Source organism: Rhinopithecus roxellana, chromosome 8 (genome assembly GCF_007565055.1).
Source record: "Rhinopithecus roxellana isolate Shanxi Qingling chromosome 8, ASM756505v1, whole genome shotgun sequence".
NCBI lineage: Eukaryota > Metazoa > Chordata > Mammalia > Primates > Cercopithecidae > Rhinopithecus > Rhinopithecus roxellana.
Window position 1 is genome coordinate 135249726 of NC_044556.1, and position 19477 is coordinate 135269202.

Consider the following 19477-nt stretch of genomic DNA (forward strand, 5'->3'; position numbering starts at 1 on the left):
GGATCTCTTGAGCCTGGTATGTTGAGTTTGGAGTGAGCCGAGATCGCACCACTGCACTCCAGCCTGGGTGACAAAGTGAGATGCTGTCTCAAAAAAAGAAAAAGAGAAATCGGATAGGCCGGGGTACAGTGGCTCACACCTGTAATCCCAGCGCCTTGGGAGGCCAAGGCAAGTGGATCTCTTGGGCCCAGGAGTTCGAGACCAGCCTGGGCAACATAGCAAAACTTTGTCGCTACAAAAAAATTACAAAATTAGCTAGGCATGGTGGCATGCTCCTGTAGTCCCAGTTACGTGGTAGTCTGGGAGGTAGGAGGATTGCCTGAGCCTGGGAGGTTGAAGCTGCAGTGAGCCATGTTTGCATCACTGCACTCTAGCCTAGGCAGCAGAGTGAGAACCTGTCTAAAAAAAAAAAAAAGAAATCAAACATACATTCTGTTTTAACTCACTGATTTTTAAGGGTTTAATATGAAGTACAAAATTATTGTGATAATAATAATTATTTTACACTTAAATATTTAATCCATTTGGAATTTATGTTGTTTGATACTATTTAAAGTTGTAATTTTTTTTTGCAAATAGCAAACTAATTATTCTAACACCATTAAGCGAGTAATCCTTTCCACTTTATTCTTAATGTAGCTATTTCTTACTTTTTATGAAGCTTAATGTCAGCCCAATTCTGTTATTCTAACTAAAATGATAGTGTGTAACATTATGTATAATTATAATTAACCTAGGTTTCTGTGCTGCTTTACAGGTTGAGTGTAGAAATTGACACTCTCAGAAGGAGACCAAAAATCAGTTCTTCATCCCAAAGACCTGTTAAACTCCAAGAAGCATCATATTCAAATGATAATCAAATTATTTCACAGAGTCCTTCTTCAAATGGAACTAAAAAAGACATACATAAATGTGTAGACTTTAAACATAAAGATATCAAATTGACAAATGCTAGGAGCAAGCTTGACCATGGAATTAGAAGCCTTAGTAGTCCTAAGATTGCCAGTGATGTGAAACTTAAAGCCGAAGGCCAGGCAAGTGAAAATAAATGGTCTCATTTACTTGTTCAGAGAGAGAAGATGAAAGAACTCAAGAAAGAAAGAAACAATAAATTTAGAGACAATTCTGAAAAATGTGTCTTAGAGAAATGGAAGAGAAATCAATTTTCTCAGGATTATAACTCCAACAAGATAATGAAGGAACCCTTGGAATCTAGAAGACAGAAGATCAGTTTCAAAATCCCTATAAAATCTCGTGACACCCTCCAGAAACTTGTAGAGGAAAATGTCTTCAATTTAGATTCTAACAAGTTGAAGACTAAGCAAGAAGAAAAAGAATACCTGGAAAGCTCCCAGGTTTCATTAAATGTAACTAGGCAGAAAACTGAACATTTACTTTCAGATTTCACATATAAGCGGACTGTTCATGAGTGGAAACGAAAACATCATTATGACCATCAAGAAAGTAATGATTCACATTCTAGTGAAAACCTAACCCAGGTAAGGTGGTAAAAAATGAAGAATATAGGTTTTAACTGAGAGTTTATTTATATAGTTAAGTTTTTTCTATATTTCTATATTTTTTCTTTTTTTGTTTTTTGTTTTTGAGACAGGGTCTCACTCTGTTGCCCAAGCTGGAGTGCCGTGGCACGATCCTGGCTTATTGCAGCCTTGACCTCCTGGGTTCAAGCAATCCTCCTGCCTCAGCCTCCCTAGTAGCTGGGACGATAGGCACATATCACCACACTGGGCTAACTTTGGTGTTTTTTGTAGAGATGAGGTTTCACCATGTTGCTTAGGCTGGTCTTGAACTCCTGGGCTGAAGCAGTTCACCCCTTGTCAGCCTCCCAAAGTGCAGGGATTACAGACGTGAGCCACTGCACATGGCCTTTTTAGTTGTTTCTATTACTGATGGTAATCATAGATGGCTGATTCAAATTTATTCATGAAGATATATGTTGGTTCCTTTATTTTACTCTCTTTAATTCCAACTTTTTTAGACAGATATTTTGGCAGGTATCAAGGATTCATAATAGAAGGGATTGTGTAAAAATGTGGTGAGAAGCAGTTACAGATAGTCCTTTGAAAACATTGTATGCTGGAGAACACTCAGGGGACAATATCCTGAATAGTCTTTAAACAGATTATTTTTTTCAGTGTCACCATGTACCAGGTACTGCAATAAAATAGCTTGTAAGAGATAACACAGTCTGTTTCTAGGGACTGATTCAAGTGAAGAGAGACACAAGCAATTTCCTTAAATATGATAAGTAAAATACCTATCACTTAAGAGAATACACAGCAGGGGATTAATATAGCTTTAGTACATCAGGAAAGAATTAGTTTAGAAAGGTGTACTGGAAGGGACTGGGTACAGTGGCTCACGCCTGTAATTCCAGTGTTTTGGGAGGCCCAGGCAGGCAGATTGTCTGAGGCCGGGAATTCAAGACCAGCCTGGGCAACATACCGAGTCGGGTCTCTACAAAAAAATAAAAATTAGCTGGGTGTGGTGGTGTGAGTCTGTGGTCCCAGTTATCCAGGTGACTGAGGTGGGAGGATCACTTGAGCCCAGGAGTTCAAGATTATGGTGAGCCGATCGTGCAACTGCACTCCAACCTAGATGACAGAAAGAGACCTTGTCTCAAAAAAAAAAAAAAAAAAAAGGTTTACTGGAGGCTAGAGGGAGTAACATTTAAACAGACCTAAAGAATGAGTAGAAGTTACTCAGGTGAAGGTGAAGGTGAAGTGAGGTAGAATGGGAGAAGCAGGGATGTTTTAGGCAGAGGGAGCTACATGAGCAGGGATCTAGGCTAGAAAGCTTGGCACATCTATTTTGCTTTAAAATTATGTAATGTAATTGGCATTTATGGACTACTTTGAGAACCTAATCTCTATAATTTTGTTTCTATGGCAAATAAAGTTACTTATCTTCAAGAGAACTTTTAGAACTATGGAACCTTGGAACTTTAGAACTTCAGAAATTCTGATAGGTAGAGACCACTGATAAACAGGGATGGGTAAGCCTACCTGCTTTTAGGTGTTAAGACTGTGGACTGTGGCCAGGCCCGGTGGCTCACGCCTGTAATCCTAGCACTTTGGGAGGCCGAGGTGGGCACATTACAAGGTCAGGAGATTGAGACCATCCTGGCTAACACAGTGAAACCCATCTTTACTAAAAATACAAAAAATTAGCCAGGTGCGGTGGCGGGCGCCTGTGGTCCCAGCTACTTGGGAGGTTGAGGCAGAAGAATGGCGTGAACCTGGGAGGTGGCGCTTGCAGTGAGCCGAGATTACGCCACTGCACTCCAGCCTGGGTGACAGAGCAAGACTCCGTCTCAAAAAAAAAAATAAAAAAGTGTGGATTGCAATGGTAAGCTATTTCTTATGAAAAATGGAGGAGTTATAACTAAGGAGGCCAGAAGAGCTTGGGGATGAGTATTTTTAGGTTAAGTGAACTGGAAGGGGCCCCAAGAGGGCAAGAATTGAGTTTGAATTGAGTTTGTTTTCACTGCTTTCTTAAAGGAAAAACCTCCAGTTTTTCTTCTTGTGTTATAACCATTTCTCTAGAGTAGAATGAAAGAAAGGAACTTGAAGTTGCCAGTATGTTCAGTGATCATCATTGTGTCATTGTCTGGTTTTCCTGTTGTGCTATGCATCTAAGGAATAGTATGAGAAATCTCTGCAGTGTGTCATGTAGTTTCTTTTGGTCTCTATGTAGAGTTACTACACAAACCAAAGGAGGTACATAGCAAGAATATTAAGTTGCAGAAGAAGCAGTTTTTGCATAACCACTTTCCAGTTATTGGAATTTAGACTCTTTAAAAACTGTTCTCTGATAGCAGTATTATCAGGCTTAAAGTCATTTAGACACAGAAACAGCAAGTAAATATTATCCTTATCTTGTGTATATTATCTTCAGCATATTATTGACAGCAGATAATCATCTTAATACCCTGTTTGTTTTTATGTTTTACCCACTAATTCCTCAATAGATAATTGTTTTCCTAAAATAGTGAGTGTACTTTACAAGGAAAATAATTGTATTTTCTGGATTTAGTAATTCTGTTATGCTTTCTAAAGAAAAAAAAAACTTCTTTTGTTTCTTAGGTTTTATAGTTCTTTGATACAGACCCCTCTCAAATTGCAAACCTCCCCCTCATTGAAAATTAATGTCCTAGAGATTTATGGTTTATGGTCTACTTTTAAAAACATCACATTTAATTCTTACAAGACTGTAAAGTAGGAGTTCATTTATCAAACATCTATTAAAGGTACCTATTATTTTTCTAGGTACTAGGGATTTAGAGATGAGTAAGATGATTGTTAGCCTCAGGAAGTTCCCAGGGAGGCAGACTAGTAAGTACAAAAATATGATTGTACTATAGTGAAGTAAATATCAGAGTCCTAAGAGCTGGGTGTGATGTTAGTACAAATCTGCGGGTGAATTAAAGAAGGGCTCACTAACGTGGTGGTTCTAAAGCCTCGTCTCGAAGGACATGTCAGGTGAGGACTAGAAGTGCTGTCCAGCTAGGGTAGAGGGCCAGTGTGTGTAATGGCACGGAGTTGTAAAATTGCATGGAAGGAAGGTACATGAGCACATAGGTTGTTAGTATGACTAGAGTCAAGATGGGTAGAGAATCTGTAGGAAAGCAAGTTGGGAGAGAAAGCCAGGGTCTCTAGACAATGGATGATTTTGTATCATGGGAAAGATTGGTTTTTATCTCATGTCTTGTAGATGGAAGACAGCCACTGAACCACAGTCAAGGAAATAATATAATTGTGTTTTCCATTTCTAATCACTTTGGTAGATAGAACCATTATTATCTTCGTTACCGTTTTCCCTTTTGTCATCCTCAGGAAAGGCTTTATCCCAACCTATGTATTTAATAAGGCATGGTGGGGGAGGCAAACAGTTAAATGCATGAACTTTTCTGGATTGTTTGGTGGTAGAAAATTCATTGAAGTCACTGTAGGTGGCCCATGAACAGAGAAAGCAAAGGGTAAGAGTAACCAAAGGAAGAGAGTAAAGAGATGTACAATGTCAAAAACCACAAGAAGTTCTGATAATAATCTCTGGCTTGTTTGGCACTTCTTGTTTTTTTTTTTTTTTTTTTTTTTTTTTTAAGATGGAGTCTGGCTCTGTCACCCAGGCTGGAGTGCAGTGGCCAGATCTCAGCTCACTGCAAGCTCCGCCTCCCGGGTTCACGCCATTCTCCTGCCTCAGCCTCCTGAGTAGCTGGGACTACAGGCGCCCGCCACCTCGCCCAGCTAGTTTTTTGTATTTTTTTAGTAGAGACGGGGTTTCACTGTGTTAGCGAGGATGGTCTCGATCTCCTGACCTAGTGATCTGCCCGTCTCGGCCTCCCAAAGTGCTGGGATTACAGGCGTGAGCCACCGCGCCTGGCACTGTTTGGCACTTCTTAAAGAGAATTTTAAAGATCAGTAAGATTTAAAGTTATATGGAGAAGGGGATTCTGAATCTCAGGGTCATGAAATAGTAAAACTATGATAAGCCTATGTCTGTGAAGTGTGTGTTATTATATCATGTGAAGTTTGATGTTGGGTGGAAGCTGAATTCCCAGTAAAGCATTTAGCTGGAAAGTTAGGGTGGAAGCTGAATTCTCGGTAAAGCATTTCTACATATGATACAACTTAATATTCTTGCTATGTACCTCTTTTGGTTTGTGTAGTAATTCTACATAGAGACCAAAAGAAACTATACGACACGCTGCAGAGATTTCTCATATGATGTACATTTCTACATATGATGTATGTTTGTGTGGGCACAGTGGCTTGTGCCTATAATCCCAGCACTTTGGGAGGCTGAGGTGGGCAGATCACTTGGGGTCAGGAGTTTGAGACCAGCTTGGCCAACATGGTGAAACTCTGTCTCTACTAAAAATACAAAAATTAGCCGGGTGTGATGGCAGGCACCTGTAGTCCCAGCTACTTGGGAGGCTGAGGCAGAAGAATCTTGAACCCAGGAGGTGGAGGTTGTAGTGACCTGAGATCATGCCACTACAGCCTGGGCAACAGAATGAGACTCTGTCTCTAACAAAGAAAAGAAGAGTGTTTGTAGTTCATAGCAGAAATAGCTTTCCATAAAATACATGTTAGTTTTGCGTTATCTTGGAGAATTCTTAGAAGATTATTTAGTTCAATTGTTCTTTTGCTGAGCTTCCTGTCACCTGTATGTAGAGTCAGGTGGGTCTCATCCACTCGGAAGAAATGCCAGTGGAAAATTGGAATTTGGAGAGAGATTTTTCAAACTATGTTTGAAGACAAAAAATAAAACACAAACCCCTGGTGCTCTAATTACATATAATATAACTGTGCATTTTTCAGCTTTTTCCTTTTAGCCTTATTTTAATCCTCAAGTTCCTTCTGTTGTTTTATCATGTCACTTGTAGAATTGGCTTAGTTACTCCTGGATGAAAATTTTTCACCACTGAAGGCCAACTTGTTTACTTTTGCATTCATTATTTCCCTTTTTTAAGGGTGGCATGTAATTTTATTCTTAGGATATAGTATTTTTATGAATCTGTATATGAAGAATTCTACCATGTTTCATGACTTGATAGAATGGGGCTTCTCTGTTCTAGGGGCACTTTCTCATCTGGAGGCAGTTTTGCCCCTCAGGAGACATTTGGCAATGCCAGGAGACATTTTTGATTGTCAAGATTGAGGGTGGGGATGGCACTGTGGCTCAGGCCTGTAATCCCAGCACTTTGGGAAGCTGAGGCGGGTGGATCACTTGAGCTCAGGAGTTTCGAGACCAGACTGGGCAACATGACAAAACCCCATCTTTACAAAATATACAAAAATTAGCCAGGTGTGTTGGTGTGCCTGTGGTCCCAGCTACTCAGGTGGCTGAGGTGGGAGGATCACTTGAGTCCAGGAGGTTGAGGCTGCAGTGAACCGTAATCATGCCATTGAACTCCAGTTTGGGTGACAGAGACCCTGTCTTTAAAAAAAAAAAGTTTGGGAGTAGGGGTAGGTGGGTAGTACTGCTGACATTCTGGAGGATAGAGGTCACTGATGCTGCTAAACATCCTACAATGCACAGGGCAACCCCTAAAGTGAATTATCTGACCCTCAAGGTTAATAGTGACAAGGTTGAAAAACACTATTTAGGTTACGCTTTATTCTTAGCTAATGAAATTACTTTCATTTCAGAGTTTTGAAGCACCATGTTCTTCAGTGTCATCTGAAAGTATCCAGGATACAGATCAAGAGGTTACTGATATTCTTATTTACTTTGAAATTTTTAGTGAAATTAAGGCGAACAGTTCCTACTTTTAATAAAAAATAATGACTGTAGAAACCTTGATAATATGAAAATACAATGATGTCTCTATTTAAATCAATATGTAAGGTTTTATGAAGTCATGCAAAACTATTCAGAAAAGTATACTTTAGTACTTTTTACTTTTGTTTCTAGTAAGGTTATCTGTTGTGAACAAAGAGCATGAAACCAGTGGCCCACAAGTAATCTGAATTTTGATTTAATTTTATGACACTTTCCCTGTTTATGCCTAGGGTTGCCAAAATGCAGTAGGATATTAACATGTTTTTACTTCATTTTAAAAATCGTAAGATGAAAACATTATTCAATGAAAATGAGAGTACATGAGTGTTTACCTAAAAAGGTTGCTTCATTTCCCAACCAGAGTCCCCTGACTGATCTTTTTATGTTCACTTGTCCTAAGTTAAGATGAGATTCGTGGAACACTTTGTAATTGTCTATTTAAAGACTTTCAGGCTGGGCACGGTGGCTGAAGCCTGTAATCCCAGCACTTTGGGAGGCCAAAGCGGGAGGATCACCTGAGGTCAGGAGTTTGAGACCAGCCTGGCCAACATGGCGAAACCGCGTCTCTACTAAAAATGCAAAAATTAGCTGGGCGTGGTGGTGCACGCCTATAATCCCAGCTACTCAAGAGGCTGAGGCAGGAGACTTACTTGAGCCTGGGAGATGGAGGTTGCAGTGAGCCAAGATTGTGCCTCTGCACTTCGGCCTGGGTGACAGAGCAAGACTCTGTCTCAAAACAAAACAAAACAAAAAACTCTCAAACTATATTAATTGATTTTTATTTGTGACAGTCAATTATATTTTTCTGTTTTGAGGTGCTCCTTGATAGAAGAAAGATGTCTCATCTCTGATCTAAAGCTAGACTGTATTTCATTTCTTTGTGTCAGAATAACATCAGAGAAGTATTTCTGTGAAGTGAGAATGGTTTTAAGATCTAGATTTCAGTTTATGATGATTCATAAATAATCTTAGAAATCTCAAGAAGAATGCTCACTGTCAAGATAAAAAAATTTTGACTCCTAAAATGAAGTGAGACTTGGAATGAGAATGAACTTACTTTAATGTCTAGGTATTTGACTCTGTGCAAGGAGCTTCACATAGCTTATTTCATTTGTTCCTCACAAAAATCCTAAAGGAAATAGATATTAAAGATTCCTATTTTGTGAATTAACAAACTGAGATCCAAAGTTGTTAAATAATTTGTTTGCATAAGGTTGCGGAGGTAAGAAGAAAACTATTTTGAAAACCATGTGTGTGTTTATTAATCTTTATTGTTTTACTATGCTGCCTTCAGAGTTTTATAAAATTTTTCTTTCCATAAACCATCTCAAGTGAATTAAGAATTAATTGCTTTCTTCTCTTGTCAATCTGCAAAGTAACTCAAAATATTTCACTGGGGTCTTTTACAATTTAGATGCAGATAGTAGAAGAGCTTCATGCTGCACGTGTGGGAAAAAGTGTGGATTTACCTGGAGAGTTAATGAGTATGGAAATTGACTTAGAAGATGATGTACATTCTTCCTCTGGTATACCCTATATGTTGATGTTTATGCTCTCCTATGCTTTCCTAAAAATTAATGTGCCAATATTCAGTTTTTATAATATTTAGATGAAAAATGTTAAAATATGCTCACTTGAAATGAATGATAAAGTAATAGTTTATTTTTTTAGCTACAGGAATTAGATCCAATATTTGTCTTATTGGTTTTACATATTTCATATTATTAGATAGTTAGATGTATTTTCTCTTTTTCTGTCAAGAGGTAGTAATTAGGATTATCAGTTGTCTTTTTTTCTTGCTGTTATAACTTTAACGGTTTCAGCTATGTAAAGCACTGATCAGAAATAATGCAGAATAGCTGGTACAGTTGCTCATGCCTGTAATTCCAGCATTTTGGAAGGCTGAGATGGGAGGATTGCCCAAACCCAGGAGTTCAAGGCCAGCCTGGGCGACATAGTGAGACTTCATTCATGTCTACAGAAATTAAAGTTAGCTAGGCATGATGGCATGTGCCTGTAGTCTCAGCTACTCAGGAGGCTGAGGTGGGAGGATTGCTTGAGCCTGGGAGGTTGAGGCTGCAGTGTGCCAAGATTGCGCCACCGCATTCCAGCCTGGGTGACAGAACAAGACCCTCTCTCAAAAAAAAAAAAAAAAAAAAAAAAAAGAAAGAATGCAGATTGCTTGAAGGTATTATATTTATTGATTTCTTGTTCATGTTGTAAAAATTTGATTTTTTTTTTTTTGCTACTGGGAGAAGGTAATGATAGAGATTATCCAAAATCTGTCAGTGTACTATTTCAAATTCTGTTTTTAAAAATGGTAATGCTGACCAGGCACACTGGCTCACACCTGTAATCCCAGCACTTTGGGAGGCTGAGGCGAGTGGATCACCTGAGGTCAGGAGTTCGAGACCAGTCTGGCCAACATGGTGAAACCCCATCTCTACTGAAAATATGAAAAAATTAGCTGGGCATGGTGACCCATGCCTGTATTCCCAGCTACTCAGGAGGCTGAGACAGGAGAATGGCTTGAACCCCGGGAAGCAGAGGTTGCAGTGAGCCAAGATTGAGCTACTGCACTCCAGCCTGGGCACCAACAGCAAAACTCCATCTCAAAAAAAAAAAAAAAAAAGTAATGCTACCTTTACATTCACATTGCAGTTTTCATCTTTCAAGTGTTTTCCTGTGTGTTAACTTATCTGAACCTTAAAATGATCCTATGCAATAACAATGCTAGTATTATTATGTATTTTCTTTTTTTGTTTGTTTGTGTTTTTGTTTTTGTTTTGTTTTTTTTGAGACGGAGTCTCCCTGTGTCGCCCAGGCTGAAGTGCGTCGGAGCTCTCTCTGCTTACTGCAACCTGTGCCTCCTGCATTCAAGCCATTCTCCTGCCTCAGCCTCCCGAGTAGCTGGGACTACAGGCGTGTGCCACCATGCCTAGCTAATTTTTGTATTTTCAGTAGAGATGGGGTTTCACTATGTTGGCCAGGCTGATCTTGAACTCCTGACCTCAGGTGATCCGCCCGCCTCGGCGTCCCAAAGTGCTGAGATTACAGGCGTGAGCCACCAAACCTGGCATGTATTTTCTTTTACACATATTTATCTTTCAATTATAATTACTCAGGATATGTTAAAATTAGCTTATAATTACTAAGTGCACAGCTACCAGTGATCCATGACAGAAGTTAGAAACATAATTACTTCCCAAGCTAGTCAGTTCATAATTTAAAATCCACCTACAAGCAATTTATACTGTTCTGCTGGTGGGTGATTAAACATTGATTACTATTCTTTCTCTTAAGAATTGAAGTAAAAGCAATTTTGTTTTTATTATCTAAAGGACTTCTCTTAAGAATGCTATCAAAAACATTCTCCATGACTGGTTTTTCAGTCTTGGCCCCAGGTTTCCCGTGTATTTCTGCTTTGCCAACCCTTGCCTTCTCTGCCCACTTTGACTTAGATGATTCTCCACCCCACTCCCTCTCCAAACAGTGGTTGCAGTTCCTATCCAGAGGACCCTTAACTGATTGGGGAGAAATTTACTTGGCAACAAAGATACGGACCAGATAGATAGCAACTTGAGAGTCTAGCCAACTGTGTAAATCTCTGATATAGTTAACAAGACAAAGAGGCGTTTTAAATTCAATTGAATTTTCAATGCTTCTATGATATCAAAATTTTAGACATTATATAAGTCTATTATCAAATATCATGAAATCTTTGCTCTTTTTCTCTAGCAAATAATACTTCAGACAGAAAACTTCTAATTGTTATTGACACAAATATTCTGATGAATCATCTCAAATTTGTTAGAATTCTGAAGGCAACAGATGTACCAGGTATTTACAGAACATATTTAAAGATTCTGATTTTCTTCCTTGAGTTGATATTTTATATTAACAGTGATGTGGCTTTTTTTTCTCATGAATATGTCTCCATTTGGATATGCTATATATTAAGCATGTTCAGTGTTATAAGTTTAAAAAAAGCCTTTACAGGTTAAACTAGCAATCTGAACTCACCCTTTTTTTGATCTCCAAGAGTGCTTATTTTTTTAACATTCTTTTGACACATTATTCTCTTTTTAATTTTTGTTTTTTAATATATTGTCTCTCAATTCATTCTGAATTTCTCAAAGGTAGGGAGGACTGTGTGCTTTAAAACTTTCACCTCTTGGACAGCAATTCTATTTAGTAGCTCAATAAATGTTTGTTAAATTCTAAGAAATCTTTTTATTTTTTAGGTTTTGAAAAACTTATGTTAATAATTCCCTGGGTCGTTATGCAAGAGCTAGATCGTATGAAGGAAGGAAAACTACTAAAACATGCCCAGCACAAAGCTATACCTGCAGTTCATTTCATCAATGAGAGTCTCAGAAATCAAGATAGAAAGCTATGGGGTCAATCAATACAACTTGCATCCCAAAAACATTGTAAGTATTGTTCTTTCAGGGTGCCTCCTGATTAATACTTGTTTGGCTGCAGACTCATTATTGGAGGGAAATGGTATAAAACTTTTAAAACATTTAAACCCATTGGAATGTGAAATGGAAGGGGCATTGTGATGGTTTGTGGCTTAGTTTAGGAGTCTTTGATTTTTATTTTTCTGCTTCTCCTAGACGTTCTTACATTATGTCTATATTTCACAGATAGTGACTATATAGTTGTGTATGCATACTTGTCTACATCACAGAATCTCGGACTCCTTTTTAAAAAATACTATCGCTGAGTGATGCAGTCTGTAAGTGATCTAGGTTTCTAGTCTGTTAATATCACCATATGCAGTTAATGTACCATGGAGATGATGATGTTTTCCTGTGGTTTGTCAGAATCGGTAATAATGAATGAGGTGTTTTTACAGTAAAGGTTTATAGATTTTCCCCTCATTGAATTTTTTTCTATGAGATCATTTAAAAATTGCTTTAGTCTTAGAAGTTAAGTATGTTCTTTATGTTTTATATAATTTGCTGGAAAAATATCTATATGTAAAGGAACACTTATTTCAGTGGAGTTTATACATATATTTAGAAGATTTATTTCATTCTTTAAGAATTCATTTCTTCCCAGCTCAGAATTATTTATTTAGGTAAACTTACATTATTTTAAATACCATGGATTTGTACTGTCCACTGTACCCATATTCACTGTAAGATTTGAAAGAATCCATCTTAAGAGGAATCCAATCCAATCCAATTATGGATCCAATCCAATCCAATATTAACTATGAGAAGACTTTAAAAAACATGATTAGATTCATCTTAAGATGAATTACTTTAGTCTAAAATTTTTGTTTAGTCTTAAAAATTTTGAAGAAAAAGGGTCTCTACCATTCATTCATTATCTAAACAAATATTTATTAGCTCTTAATATGTTCCAGATATAATGCTTATGAATTTTGAGTGAAGATGGTCCATGTCGAGTAGCTTTAGTTGACTATAATTTTAGCCTTGTCCTTAACTATTTCCAAAATTATATTTATTTGATATAGTATTTATCTACTATAGTGAGAGGAACATAGGATTTGAAATATGATCAACCTGGGTTTATAGCATAACCTGGGGAAAGTTAAAGGTGAAGAGACTGAATAAATGAAATGAAAGGAAATAAATTCCATGTCATAAAATGGTTATGAAGATTGGTTAATATGTTAAACTACCTAATAGCTTATGGTCAGAATAGGTGATAATTCTCTTGTGCTCATTATATGGAAGGCTCATACAGATTGATAAGACTCATCTCTCATTTTTTAAAAATATCTGATTTATTTTTATCTCTTCTAGGTTTAGAAAGTTACTCTCTCCCAACTCGCTAGGAAGATTCACAGCACTGCACTGCTGTGAGACTATGAATTGGTAACTTTCTAGAAGAGCAATATTTAGCAATGTGCTTGAATAAGCCTAAGGATAATAACAGTCTTTCTAGAAATGTATCCTAAAAAAAGTGAGAGATGCAGGCAGTGATTTATATAAATAGTGTTCATTATAGCATTATTTATGTAACAAAAAAGTAGCATCAACCTGTATAACATTTGGAGAAGTTACATTCCTATAGCCATATGAGGGGACACTATATTTGGAAAAGCATTAATGACATAATTTTAAATAAAAACAAACATAAGATTAAAAAATATGTGAAGTATAATTCTAAATTTATTTAATTATGTATATATACTTATTAGTGATGAATAGAGGTGATATTTACCTGATGGGTTTATCAGTTATTTTGATTTTCTTTATGTTTTCTGAATTTTCCAGATTTTTAATTACTTTTGTTTTTTTTTGAGATGGAGTCTCGCTCCCATCACACAGGTTGGAGTGCAATGGCGTGATCTCAGCTCACTGCAACCTCCACCTCCTGGGTTCAAACGATTCTTCCTCAGCCTCCTGAGTAGCTGGGATTACAGGCGTGCGCCACCATGCTTGGCTAATTTTTATATTTTCAGTAGAGACAGAGTTTCACCATGTTGGCCAGGCTGGTCTCTAACTCCTGACCTTCGGTGATCCACCCGCCTTGGCCTCCCAAAGTGCTAAGATTACAGGCATGAGCCACCATGCCTGGCTTTTTTTTTTTTTTTATTAAAAGACAGAGTCTTGCTTTGTCACCCAGGCTGGAGTGCAATGGTGTGATCTCAGCTCACTGCAACCTCCATCTCCTACCTCCACCTTCAAGCGCTTCTCATGCCTCAGCCTCCTAGAGTAGCTAGGATTACAGGTGTGAGCCACCACGCCCAGCTGAGTTTTGTACTTTTAGTAGAGATGGCATTTGTCATGTTGGCCAAGCTGGTCTTGAACTCCTGACCTCAGGTGATCCACCTGCCTCATCCTCCCTCGGCTCACAGGCGTGAGCCACTGTGCCCGGCCAATAAAATTATATATTTTTTATAATAAGGTAAAAATAATTAAAGGCAACAAATAGTTATCTGCCACTCCCCCAATCAGACATTTGGTCTGTATTTTTATATTTTTCATTGTATTTTTATTGATTCATTTGTTTGCCAAGTATTTGTACCAGACACTGTTCCAAGTGTTGGGCCTGTAACAGTGAATGAGAAAGAGAAACCCTGTTGTTGAGGAGGTTAAATTCTATTAGGTATTGAATTTTTTATTCTGTGTGTGAGTAGAGGTCATTGATGTTGAGGTGCCATTTAAGCTGACTCTTTAATTTTTTTTTTTTTTTTTTTTTTTGAGATGGAGTTTTGCTCTTGTTGCCCAGGCTGGAATGCAATGGTGTAATCTCAGCTCACTGCAATCTCTGCCTCCCGGGTTCAAGTGAGCGATTCTCCTGCCTCAGCCTCCTGAGTAACTGGGATTACAAGCATGTGCCACCATGCCTGGCTAATTTTTAAAAAATTTTTTTAGAGATGGGGTTTCACCATGTTGGTCAGGCTGGTCTCGATCTCCTGACCTCAAGTGATCTGTCCGCCTCAGCTTCCCAAAGTGCTGGAATTACAGATGTGAGCCACTGCGCCTGGCCAAGCTGAATCTTAAGTAATAAATACATGGTACTTTTAAGCATTCACTATTGCCATACACTGGACTAAATACTTTATATACGTTCTCATTTACTCCTCATGATTAGAAACTTCGCCCGAGGATACATATCTAGTAAGTGGGAAAACAAGGATTCATACCCAGACTGGTCTGTTTCCAGAGTCTTTATTTTGTTCACTTTTGAACAGTACATGTACAGGTGCTCAAAAGTATTTGTTGAATAACTAAATATTTCATGAATAGTCTTACAGTTTATTTTTCAGCTCCATATATCTTAGAAAAAGTGGCACTACTGATAATCTTGAATTTGATACTTTTAGAACAGTGCACTGTTACTTTTAAGCCTCCTTTTATCTGCTGAATTGAATTGTTTAAAGTTAACTAATGATTTTGAGTTACACATTTTGCACTATTCATGGCATTTACCCTCTGAATTTAAGGGAAATTGGCTACTGTGATATATTTCTGTCTGGCTCACTGGTCATCAAGAAATTTAATCATATCTTCCTCATACTCATGTCCTGATATAGTTGAGCTCTGTCTAGATTTCACCAATATGAACTCCTAAATAGTTTTTCTTTGCATATCCATCTGGTTAGCATGGGAACCTGGCACAAATTAAGCCCTATGTAAATATTTATTGCATGAATGAATGAGTTTTCTAATTTGAAGGATTCAAGGACTAAGTAATATAGGCCAGAAGTTGAGAGAAAAATGATTATAAACTGGGAAAAAGGTTGAGACTAATTGGCTGGTATGTCTTAAATTTTAATGTATAAGAGACAGGCCAAGAGCTTAAATTAGTGTCTGGGTCCAGGCTTCAAAGATTCTTATCCAGAAATATATTTGGGGTGTGGTTCTGTATTCTGTATTATTAATAAGTACTCTAGGGAGTTCTCAGGTAGGTAGTGTATGGACTTGTGGGAAACATTATCTTTAGTCCAATTTCTACACATTGCATTATTATTATTATTATTATTTTGTTCTTAATTTTTTTAGAGACAAGGTCTCATCCTGTCACCCAGACTGGAGTGCAGTGACATGATCATAGCTCACTGTAGACTTGAACTCCTAAGCTCAAGCGATTGTCCCTCCTCAGCCTCTTGAGTAGCTGGAACTACAGGACTACAGGAGTGTGCCACCGAGCCTGGCTAATTTTCTTGTTTTTTTGTAGAGGCAGAGTCTTGCCATGTTGCCCAGGCTGATCTTGAAATGCTGACTTCAAGCGATCCCTCTGCCTCAGCCTCTCAAAATGTTGGGATTGCAGGCACTGACCACCTGGCCTGCATTATTTTTACAAAAACTGAATTTTTGCTACATGTTTTGAGGCTTAGAGAATGCCAGAGGGTACCCTGTCAGCAACTGATTAACAGTTGTTAAGAATTACTTTTCGTGTTACCTTCCTAGGGCCCATATTTCCTTCTCCTGTATATCTCTAATTGTGTTGCTTTAGAGATTAAGGGAGAGCGCACACAGGAAACTAGTTTAGTTACTGGTAGAACAGTTGCTTATTAGTTCACAGACTTCTTAAGCTGAGAAAATGTTAAGTTACTTATAATCTGTGACTGAATTGATAATAGAATTCATGGTTTTTGGTTTCTAGTCTGACATTTAGCCTTCTGATCACATTTCTTTCCTTTGAGTTTGCTAATAGCCATATCCTAGACCATTTTAATAGTGAACTAACCACATTAAGTCCACAACTATATGCTATGTAAATTCTAGATTCAGTTTTGTAAAAATTATTTTACTTTCTTGTCTTTTTATTTAAAAAGTTTTCTTTCTTTTGTATGCATATATAAAATAAATATATGAAATATGTATTTCTTATATATATTTATTATATATGTATATATTTATACATATATGTATATATACTTAAAAAATTTTTTTTGAGACGGCGTCTCACTCTGTTGTCCAGCGTGGAGTGCAGTGGCACGATCTCAGCTCACTACAACCTCTGCCTCCTGGGTTCAACTGATTCTTCTGCCTCAGATTCCAAGTAGCTGGGATTACAGGCACCTGTCACAACGCCTGGCTAAGTTTTGTATTGTTAGTAGAGATGGGGTTTTACCTTGTTGGCCAGGCTGGTCTCGAACTCCTGACCTCAAGTGATCTGCCCACCTCGGCGTCCCAAAGTGCTGGGATTACAGGCGTGAGCCACCATGCCCAGCTGAGATATATTTATTAATAGAGTTTTTGAGAGTAGTTTTAGTTTCACGGGAAAATTGCACAAAAGACAACAAGATTTCCCACATACTTCCTGCCCCACACAAGCATAGCTTCCCCATTATCAATATCCTTCGCCGGAGTGGTACCTTTGTTATAGTTGATGAACCTCCATTGACATCATTATCACTCTGAGTACATAGTTTACATTAGGTTCACTCTTGGCTTTGTACACTCTGTGGATTTGGACAAATGTGTAATGACGTGTGTCCACCATCATAGTGTCATACCTTAACTACCTTAAATCTCGTAGATATTTTCATTTTGTAAATACAGCCTAGATTATTTCTGTGGCACCCACATTTCTAGGGTACTTATTGACCGTTGCCTTTACTAAATTTGCAGATGGATTGAGTGATGAGAACAATGATGATCGAGTACTAAAATGCTGTCTCCAGCACCAGGAATTATTCCCTTGTTCTTTTGTTATTCTGTGCACGTGAGTTTCATAGTCATTTTACTTTTTATTTTTAAAAAATAAACCAAATAATAAAAAAAATCATACTGTATCCAGCATACCAAGGATCAAAAACATACATAATTTTCCAAATCTGCCAGTAAGCATACCCACTTATATCTGATAGTCTTATAATGTATGAGCTCTAGAGGAATGAGATCTCAACTAGATGAAGTTTCATTTCAATTTAATTTTTATGGAATTCAGAAAACTTGGAAAAAGCAGGGGAAAAGGCACTTAATATCCCTCCAAAATAGTTTAAAAATCAGAATCTGACAGGATGTCTGACAGGATGAGATAAGAAATTTATTTACTTACCTATTGGTGAGGTGAAGATAGGGTGGTTTATGTTGGAGTTGTGTGCTGGGTGCCTGTTACAGAGTTAGACTGCCTGGCTTGGAGTCCTGGATCTATCATTTATCAGCGTTGTGACCCTGGACAAGTTGCCTAACTTAGTTTCGTCATGTGAAATAAACAGGAAGAATAATATTACCTGCCTCATGAGATTATTGTAAGTATTTAATCTGTTAATATATGTAAAGGATGTAGAATAGTGCCTAATATATAGCAGGATCTCAGTAAGAGTTTTCTCCCTCCTTCTCCCTTCCCCCTGCTTCTTCCCTCTCTGCTGATATTTCCATAACTTAGTTCAAAGATAAAACTAAGATAATACTAAACAAAATTTTATTCATCATGTATGAGAAAAGGTTCGGAATGGACAGAAGAGCAATTTTAATTTGCAGTTTTTTGGTTTTTTTTTAATCAGTCTACATCATGCTTTGAAATTTGCAGTTTTAATCTGTATTTTATTCACTTATGATCATGCTCAAATTCTTTCTGTGAAATGGAGCTATTACAGAAATCAGCAGCCCTAAGATGCTTCTTGCAAACATTCTGGTCGGTGTTATTATTTTAGCTATCTTCAAAGATAATGTGATTCTTTTTGCTATTAAAGGAAATATTAGAGATTTCTATCTTTAGATTTTAAATTATATTTTGATCTAGGACATATTACTTTGGAGTTTGTTGAAGGCTGAAATAGAATTAATAATATATAAATCATTTTGAATTTGAGATACATTTGAGAAGTAATTCTTTGTTGTGTAATTATTTTTTTAGTTCAGCTTAGAGTGAAAATTAAATTGACAAAACTTTATTGATTCTCCATTATTTATACATGCACTGTTTTTTTGGGATTAACAGATATATTACTTTTTAGTGACTGAAAATTTATAGTCCAACCTTGCTTTTAATTCTGGCATAGTTCCAAGTGGTGAGCCTGTTTTTCTCTCTCTCTTTTTTTGGTTGGTTTGTTTGCATTTTCTTTAAATAGTGATAATCATGTGTATTGTATAAGTCATACCTACTATTGTGAGGACATATTTATATTACTTAAAATGGATGATGATAATGTCAATTGATAGTGATAGTAATCAGAAAAACTCTTGTAACACTTATATACTATGCATCATTCTAAGTGCTTGCATTTACAATCCTAAGTCTGGGCCAGCAACACAATTAATATCTTCAATTCATATTGCTCTTCTAAACTCCAGGCTAATATATTCAACTATTTATTTGATATCTCTTGGATGTTTCATGGACGTCTGAAACCTATCATCTCCGTAAATGAACTCTTGAGGTTTTCTTTTCAACTCTTCTACACCTGAATAAAAACGGTCACCTCCCACCCATTTGCTAAAGCCAGAAACCAGGGAGTAAATTTTGATGCCTGCCTTTTCTTTATGATCTATATACAGTGAATTAGCCAATTCTGTGTTGTCTTCTTTAATTTTATGTTTTAGAAACAGGGTCTTGCTATGTTGCCCAGGCTGGTGTCAAACTCCTGGGCTCAAGCAATCCTCCTTCCTCAGCCCCCCAAGTAGCTGAGGAAATGCACAAATCTTAACTATACAATGTTGACAATATATATTGTTGCACTGGTGTAGCTCACATCCTGTCAATATATAGAACATGTCTGTAACTCCTGTGT

At 37.4% G+C, this 19477-nt stretch overlaps 1 protein-coding gene across 1 annotated transcript in view; it reads left to right on the forward strand.

Moving 5' to 3' along the window:
- The window catches only part of LOC104655201 (transcriptional protein SWT1), a 52652-nt gene that overhangs the window by 22641 nt on the left and 10534 nt on the right, over positions 1–19477 (forward strand). The window contains exons 5-10 of the mRNA XM_030934962.1: positions 758–1499; positions 7176–7235; positions 8723–8834; positions 11047–11148; positions 11553–11741; positions 17373–17466. Coding sequence (XP_030790822.1) covers positions 758–1499; positions 7176–7235; positions 8723–8834; positions 11047–11148; positions 11553–11741; positions 17373–17466 — 1299 coding nt within the window. The remainder of the gene's footprint in view (positions 1–757; positions 1500–7175; positions 7236–8722; positions 8835–11046; positions 11149–11552; positions 11742–17372; positions 17467–19477) is intronic.